This window comes from Oryx dammah, unplaced genomic scaffold, assembly GCF_014754425.2.
Source record: "Oryx dammah isolate SB20612 unplaced genomic scaffold, SCBI_Odam_1.1 HiC_scaffold_11072, whole genome shotgun sequence".
Taxonomy (NCBI): domain Eukaryota; kingdom Metazoa; phylum Chordata; class Mammalia; order Artiodactyla; family Bovidae; genus Oryx; species Oryx dammah.
The window spans coordinates 2,803,977-2,813,495 of NW_024080466.1; the positions used below are offsets into that span (position 1 = coordinate 2,803,977).

Here is a 9,519-nt window from a genome sequence, read left to right on the forward strand (position 1 = left end):
GAAAAAGAAGAACTAAAACCCCCCAAAATTAAACCCAAGAAACAAGAAAAACATCAAATAGACAACCTAACTTTACACCTAAAACAACTGGAAAAAGAAGAACTAAAACCCCCCAAAATTAATAAAGATCTGAGCCAGAAATAAATGAAAAAGAAATGAAAGAAACAATAATAAAGATTAATAAAACTAAAAGCTGGTTCTTTGAGAAGATAAAAAAAAATTGACAAAACTTTCACGAAATTCATCAAGAAAAAAAGAGAGAAGAATAAAATAAAAAAAAATTAGAAATGAAAATGGAGATGTTACAACAGACAATGCAGGAGACTATTATGAACAACTATATGGCAATAAAATGGATAACCTGGGAGAAATGGACAGGTTCTTAGAAAAAGTTCAATCTTCCAAGACTGAACCAGGAAGAAGTAGAAATTATGAACAACCCAATTACAAGCACTAAAATTGAAGCTGTGACCAAAAATCTCCCAAAGAACCAAAGCCCAGGACCAGATGGCTTCAAAGGAGAATTCTATCAGACATTTAGAGAAGAGCTAATGCCTATCCTTCTAAAACTCTTTCCAAAAATTGCAGAGGAAGGAACACTTTCAAACTCATTCTCTGAGGCCATCATCACCCTGATACCCAAACCAGACAAAGACAACACAAAAAAAGAAAACTATAGGCCAATATCACTGATGACCATAGATGCAAAAATCCTCAACGAAATTTTATCAAACAGAATTCAGCAACACATCAAAAAGCTCACACACCATGACAAAGTTGGGTTTATTCCAGGGATGCAAGGATTCTTCAATATACGCAAATCAATCAATGGGATATGCCATATTAACAAATTGAAAGAAAAAAATCATATGAAAATCTCAATAGATGCAGAAAAAGCATTTGACAAAATTCAGCACCCATTTATGATTAAAACTCTTCAAAAAATGGACATAGAAGGAACCTACCTCAACATAGTAAAGGCCATATATGATAAGCCTAGACCAAACATTGTTCTCAATGGTCAAAAACTGAAAGCATTCCCCCTAAGATCAGGAAGAAGACAAGGTTGTCCACTTTCACCACTATTATTTAACATAGCTCTGGAAGTCCTAGCTACAGCAGTCAGAGAAGAAAAAAAGAAAAGAAAAGGAATCCAAACTGGAAAAGAAGAAGTAAAGCTCTTACTGTTTGCAGATGACATGGTACTGTACATAGAAAACCCTTTAAAGATAGTATTGGAAAATTACTAGAGCTAATCAGTGAATTTAGCAAAGTTGCAGGATACAAAATCAATACACAGAAATCTCTTGCATTTCTATATAGTAACAATGAAAAATCAGAAAGAGAAGTTAAGGAATCAATGTCATTCCCCATTGCAACAAAAAGAATTAAATATCTAGGAATAAACTTACCTAAGGAGACAGAAGAACTGTACACAGAAAATTATAAGACACTAATGAAAGAAATCAAAGATGACATAAACAGATGGAGAGATATTCCATGGTCCTGGGTAGGAAGAATCAATATTGTGAAAATGACTATACCACTGAATATAATCTACAGATTCAATGTGATCCCTATCAAATTACCAATGACATTTTTCACAGAATTCGAAGAAAAAATTTCACAATTCATCAGTCAGTCAGTTCAGTTGCTCAGTTGTGTCCAACTTTTTGTGACCCCATGGACTCTAGCATGCCAGGCCTCCCTGTCCATCGCCAACTTCCAGAGTTTAATCAAACTCATGTCCATTGAGTCAGTGATGCCATCCAACCATCTCATCCTTTGTCATTCCCTTCTCCTCTTGCCTTCAATCTTTCCCAGCATCAAGGTCTTTTCAAATGAGTTAGCTCTTTGCATCAGATGGCCAAAGTATTGGAGTTTCAGCTTCAACATCAGTCCTTCTAACAAACATTCAGGACTGATTTCCTCATGGAAACACAAAAGACCCTGAAGAGCCAAAGCAGTCTTGAGAAAGAAAAATGGAATTGGAGGAATCAACCTTCCTGACTTCAGATTATACTACAAAGCTACAGTCATAAAGACAGTATGATACTCGCACAAAAACAGAAATATAGATGAATGGAACAAGACAGAAAGCCCAGAAATAAACCCATGCGCCTATGGTGGGCTTCCCTGGTGGCTCAGAGGTTAAAGTGTCTGCCTGCAATGCAGGATACCTGGGTTCAATCCCTGGGTCAGGAAGATCCCCTGGAGAAGGAAATGGCAACCCAGTCCAGTACTCTTGCCTGGAGAATCCCATGGATGGAGGAGCCTGGTGGGCTACAGTCCATGGGGTCGCAAAGAGTCGGACACGACTGAGCGACTTCACTTTCACCTTCACCTATGGGTACCTTATTTTTGACAAAGGAGGCAAGAATATACAATGGGGCAAAGACAACCTCTTCAATAAATGATATTGGGAAAACTGGACAGCTACATGTAAAACAATGAAATTAGAACACTTCCTAATATCATAGACAAAGATAAACTCAAAATGGATTAAAGACCTAAATGTAAGACCAGAAACTATAAAACTCTTAGAGGAAAACATAGGCAGAACATTTGATGACATGAATCAAAGCAAGATCCTCTATGACCCACCTCCTAGAGCAATGGAAATAAAAACAAAAGTAAACAAGTGGGACCTGATTAAACTTAAAAGCTTTGGCACAGCAAAGGAAACTATAAGTAAGGTGAAAAGACAACCTTCAGAATGGGAGAAAATAATAGCAAATGAAACAGCTGACAAATGCTTAATTTCTAAAATATACAAGCAGCTCATACAACGCGATGCCAGAAAAACAAACAACCCAATCAAAAAGTGGGAAAAAGACCTAAACAGACATTTCTCCAAAGAAGACATACAGATGGCTAAGAAACACACGAAAAGATGCTCAACATCACTCATTATTAGAGAAATGCAAATCAAAACCACAATGAGACATCACCTCACACCAGTCAGAATAGCCATCATCAAAACATCTACAAACAATAAATGCTGGAGAGGGTGTGGAGAAAAGGGAACACTCTCGCACTGTTGGTGGGAATGTAAATTGATACAGCCACTATGGAAGACGGTATGGAGATTTCTTAAAAAATATGAATAAAACCACCATATGACCCAGCAATCCCTTTCCTAGGCATGTTCGCTGAGGAAACCAATATTGAAAAAGACACATGTGTCCTATTGTTCATTGCAGCACTATTTACAATAGCTAGAACATGGAAGCAACCTAGATGTCCATCGACAGATGAATGGATAAAGAAGTTGTGGTACATATACACAATGGAATAGTACTCAGCCATAAAAAGGAATGCCTTTGAGTCAGTTCTAATGAGGTGGATGAACCTAGAACCTATTATACAGAGTGAAGTAAGTCAGAAAGAGAAAGATAAATATCGTTTACTAATGCATATATATGGAATCTAGAAAAATGGTACTGAAGAATTTATTTACAGGGCAACAGTGGAGATACAGACATAGAGAATAGACTTATGGACATGGAGATAGGGGAGGAGAGGGTAAGATGTATGGAAAGAGTAACATGGAAACTTACATTATCATGTGTAAAATAGACAGCCAACAGGAATTTGCTGTACGGCTCAGGGAACTCAAACAGGGGGTCTGCATCAACCTAGAGGGGTGGGATGGGGAGGGAGATGGGAGGGAGGTTCAAAAGAGAGGGGATACGTGTATACCTATGGCTGATTCATGTTGAGGATTGACAGAAAACAACAAAATTCTGTAAAGCAATTATTCTTCAATAAAAAGATAAAAGAATGCTAGAGGGGATTGCCATTTCCTCCTCCAGGGGATCTTCCCAACCCAGCGACTGAACATGGGTCTCCTGTGTTGACAGGCAGATTTTTACTGTCTGAGCCAGCAGGGAAGCCCTCCTCAAGAATGACTGAATGTAAATGGGAGAATATTTATCTACTGAATACAGCCACATGCTTAGAAGTGTTTATTGCTGTTTTGTAGCTATTTCATGTTCTTTCCACATTCACTGTGGTCAGAGGAAAGGGGCTGCAATGGGAGTACATTCTCAATAAATAATCATAGTGATGCATGCTGCCAGAGTTTACAGTGGCATTTCCATATATGAATTCTTATTACCACAGCTTTGCCAGTCAACCACATCAACTCACTATAGGATAAGCTGTGGCATGCAGCTTGCCTTGGACTCAGAACAAAAAGTACACCTCTTTCCCTTATTAAAATAATTCCATCTGACTTGGTGCTTTTCATTTGTGGGGTTGACTCCCAGTGACACTGTCTCTCACTCTTAGACAGGGAACTCAGACCCTGTGGTTGCTGCTGCTGCTGCTGCTGCTAAGTCGCTTCAGTCGTGCCCAACTCTGTGCGACCCCAGAGACGGCAGCCCACCAGGCTCCCCTGTCCCTGGGATTCTCCAGGCAAGAACACTGGAGTGGGTTGCCTCTGCTGAAAACCAGACTTTTATTATGGTCACTTCCACATATCTACTTAATTATAAACTTACAGATGATTGTGAAAAACAAACTTGATTGCCTTAGATGGATTATTTTATTTATTTTTTAAGTTAAATTTTTATTTTTACTTTATTTTACTTTACAATACTGTATTGGTCTTGCCATACATTGACATGAATACACCACGGGTGTACATGCGTTCCCAAATATGAACCCCACTCCCCCCCCTCCCCCCCCTCCCCCCCATAACATCTCTCTGGGTCAGATGGATTCTTTTAAAACTGCATAAAACCTGTGAATGTGACTGAGGCACCAAAAGTTTACAGGATCTGAATTTGCAGACAGGCATAGCATGCAAATATAGTTGATGTTTAAGGTGGTGGTTTGCTCATGGCTGAGGGAAATGGCCAAGATATTAATAGATCACGCCAATGCTGTCTAATTAGTTCACACATACAATAGTCCTTTAGTGCGATCCTCAAGCGTGGAAGGGTCACAAGGCAGCAATCACTTTTTCTTTTTAAAGTCACAAGGCAGCAATCACTTTTTCTTTTTAAAGTATATAATCTAATAAATGGTCTGAGGTGTGCTGCCATGGTTTGTTCAGTTGGACACAAAGTGTCTTCAATTTACATGACTTCAATTTTAAGGACATCTTTTCAGGTATAGTTTAACAGAAAAATGTGCCTTCAGCCTTTTGAATTACACTGTTCTGCAACTGTAGCCGAGATGAAAAAATAGAGGAGTCACAAAGTTAATGTGATTGTCATTGGGCAGGTATCTCAGGGATATAAATGAAGCTTTGTTCTCTGTTCTTGGAGCCACAATAAAGGAAAATACCTTCCTGGGTAATTTTATGAAATGAGAACATATCCCAGTAGTAAAGGATTAGCGAGAACTGGAGAGTCTTCAAATGCAAATTTCCTGACATTTCACAGTTGCTAAAATAGTTACTTTACCTTGGGGAACTAATAATAACTTAGCTAAAGGTTTCATTTAGTATAACCAAATATAATGCAAAAAGCACAGACTCTGATAAACACCATTTCCATTTTAGGGCTTGCTAAGGCTGGGTTTTCTCTCTTCTCTTTCTTCCACACATAGGAATGTTACAAGCAATTCGATGAAATTATTTATGTGAACTGGAAAGCTAAGTGCATAATGCTGTGCTGTACACACCAGATGTAACTAGCATCTCCATTTTGAAAATTGAAGAGAGGCCCCTTTGTATCTTGATGAAGTAATTGTTCTTTGAAACTATTGAACTGTCTTGTTGCCCTAAACAGTTTTATTTAATCAAAACGATTTCATTTTCATGTATCAATGGAAACACTACATTTGGAATCTGCAAAGCTTAAAGGAAACTTTTGGAAATGTTGCCGTGTCTCTGAATCTCTTAATAATCTGTGTTGGGTACAAATACTCTAATAAATAGCAAATACTCTACTTGTGGACTCAAATTGGGAAAAATTACCAAAGAGGATAGGAAAACTTTTGAGGAGCTATTTGACAATATGAATAAAATACCATGAAACTGTTGATATTGCTTTGACCCAATAATTTTACTTTAGTGAATTTATGCTAGGAATCTTAAATACTGAGAGAGGCTTATGCACAAAGATATTCTTTGTAACGTTATTCATCATAACAAAACAATTAGAAACAGTTCTTTCTTTTTGTTGTGTATTTAGACAAAGCAAATCATGGTGTAACAATTGAAAGGAACAATATGCAGCCAATAAAATGATGATTATCAAAGCAAGATAACAATGGAGACCAATGTGGATCTAATATAAAACTTGTGCAAAAAGCTCTATGTAAAATTGTGTGCATGGTAGAACTGCAACCATGTAAATATTAAATGAGCATAGAAAAAAGACTGAGGAAACATATGAAGATGCCAGCATAGGTTGTGTTTGGATAGGTGTACTACGGGTAATTTTCCATACCTTTTTAAAAAATAATCTATAACTTTTTAAAACTATTCAAGTTGGATTTAAAAAAGACAGAGGAACTAGAAATCAAAGAGCCGACATATATTGGATCATAGAAAAAACAAGAGAGTTCCAGGAAAATATTTACTTCTGCTTTATTGACTGTGCCAAATCCTGTGAGTGTGTGGATCACAACAAACTGTGGACAATTTTTCAAGAGATGAGAATACCAGACCACCTTACCTGTCTCCTGAGAAATCTGTATGCAGGTCAGGAAGCAACAGTTAGACCCAACATGGAACAATGGACTGGTTCTAAATAGGAAAAGGAGTACATCAAGGTATATATTATCACCCTGCTTATTTAGCTTATATGCAGAGTACATCATGCAAAATGCCAGGCTGGATGATGCTCAAGCTGGAATCAAGATTGCCGGGAGAAATATCAATAACCTCAGATATGCAGATGACACCACCCTTATGTCAGAAAGTGAAGAACTAAAGAGCCTCTTGGTGAAAGTGAAAGAGGAGAGTGAAAAAGTTGGCATAAAGCTCAACATTCAGAAAACTAAGATCATGGCATCCAGTCCCATCACTTCATGGGAAATAGATGGGGAAACAATGGAAACAGTGACAGATTTATTTTCTTAGGCTTCAAAATCACCGCAGATGGTGGCTGTAGCCATGAAATTAAAAGATGCTTGCTCCTTGGAAGAAAACCCATGACCAACCTAGATAGCATATTAAAAAAGAGACATTACTTTGCTGACAAAGGTCTGTGTAATCAAAGTTTATGGATTTTCCAGTGGTCATGTATGGATGTGAGAGTTGGACTCTAAAGAAAGAAGAGTGCCAAAACTGTGGTGTTGGAGAAGATTCTTGTGAGTCCCTTGGACTGTGAGGAGATCAAACCAGTCAATGGTTAAGGAAATCAGCCCCGAATATTCATTGGAAGGACTAATGCTGAAGCTGAAACTGCAATACTTTGGCCACCTGATGCAAAGAACTGGCTTATTGGAAAAGACCCCAAAACTGGGAAAGATTGAAGGCAGGAGAAGGGGACAACAGAGGATGAGATGGTTGGATGGCATCACTGACTCGATGGACATGAGTTTGAGCAAGCTCTGGGAGTTGGTGAAGGACAGGAAAGCCTGGCGTGCTGCAGTCCATGGGGTCACAAAGAGTCAGAAGTCGGACATGAGTGAGCGACTAAAGTGGCTTACTGATTGACTTTAAATTCCCAGCTTTTAAACTCAAAAGCTAGTTTTATTGAGTTGAACTCCTCTCTCTACTAGAAGCATTTTCTATGTAAATGGTTAATTAGCCATAAATGGGAAACCAGTCATAATGCCTAATTAGCCATAAATGGGAAACCAATCTGGCTAAAGTACATAAACTCTAATTAATGTAAACCTCACTAATGAAGATTAACAGAAATTCACAGATCGGAGATTCTTACGGAATAAAAAGCCCCAAACAAGTAACCATGTAAGATCTTTTATTATGCAGTTATAGTACTTTATTTCTTAGACACCGGCATATAACAAATAGCAGTTCTTTTGGTAAGCTTCTTTCACTTAACTTTCTATATGTAATTATGCTATTTGAAATTGTAGTAGCTGATATATAATATATGAAAATAGAAAAAATAGCTAAATTAGTTAGCAATTAATTAAACAAATAAAACCAAAGCTGATTTGATGGGTCAGGTTTTGGAAAGTGACAAACTGGTTTGCTCCAGCAGAGTAAGCTCACAATATTCTGAAATCTCATTATTTGTTTCTAATTAAAATGTTTTTATAAATGTAAATATTTATATATAATTGACAACTGAAAGGCAAGTAAACTTTTTCTCCATCCTTTATCATTTATAGGTAGCAAAACATAAAGGGAGTTTTTATATAATTTTTCCATAAATTTTCTCTTCCCTCCAAATGCAATGACTAATACATTACATATAAAATAACTGTTGGAATCTGTTTTTTTGTGACTTAAGAAATGCAATCAAGTACGTATTTTACTTTTCCACAGGCATTTTAAAATCAGTGCTTCAGTTAAAACGTTGATTGTGGAAAGTTACGTCATCCTTACAGAACTGAACATTACTGATTTCAGATGTCTTAAGAAGATTAAGTATGTTAGAATTGATCAGTCTTATACTTAAAAACGTGAAGTTTTCTTCAACAGGTTATTTTTTTAGTACACTATTTTTCTGAAATACACCTATTTTTGTGACTTGCTTTAGATTCACTTGAAGATTTGACATAAAAACTTGCAGTGTCTCGTTCTTTCATGCATATAGCTTCACAAGCAACCAAGTTTCTGAGTTGGTCCTCATCATGGACTCTGAAGATGAAGCATATTTTTGTCTGATCATAAGTGACAAAGTATTAATTTCATGTTTTCTGTGGACCTACTAATGCTATTAACATTAGTGTTATGAATTTTGTTCATTTTTTAAAAGAGCAAATAGGATGCATTCATCTCTCTTGTTTACGCTAAGTTGCACTTAGCGTGAAACTATAAAAAACATATAATGTAAATATAAAATAAATATTTCAAAAACATCAAGTGAAAATCATTTCTGACAATCATTCAGTCATGATTAATTCAGGGCCTGCTTTATACGAGCCCTCAGAAATACAGTGGCGACTTTCCTGATTTTGACTGTTCACCTTTGTAAATTGATTATATATATAAGCAGTTAAAAAAATAAAGACATATTTAACTTACCTTTGATTGCTTGAACTTGAAGAAAAATCCAAAGGAAAAAAATAACTCTTCTAGCTTCCAAATGCATTCTGGCTTTTGTGCTTTGATATTTCTGATAATAGTCACAGAACAGCCCACACTCACATTAAAAAATATGACAGAAATATGAAAAATAATGAAATATTGAATTGACTGAGTGAGGATAACCTTCTTGGCTTACCTTTATGAGGGTGCCAATTTATGAAGAACAGGAGGCAGTGCCTGCTTCTGGAATAATCTCCTTATCTTCCCCTCAGGTGTAATCTCTGCTTAAGGACCAGCTGGAGAACCTTTATCTCATTAACCTCCTGGAAGAGCATCTGTCAGCCCAGCTCCAGGACCCCAAATGCCATTAAAAACAAGTGTCCACAGACAGAAGG

General features: G+C 36.9%; 1 protein-coding gene across 1 annotated transcript in view; it reads right to left on the bottom strand.

The window, feature by feature from the left end:
* LOC120860405 (interphotoreceptor matrix proteoglycan 1-like) overlaps positions 1-9,230 on the bottom strand; it is a 157,171-nt gene extending 147,941 nt beyond the window's left edge. The window contains 1 exon segment of the mRNA XM_040236206.1: positions 9,122-9,230. Coding sequence (XP_040092140.1) covers positions 9,122-9,188 — 67 coding nt within the window. The 5' untranslated portion in view covers positions 9,189-9,230.
* Between the last annotated feature and the right edge of the window lie 289 nt (positions 9,231-9,519).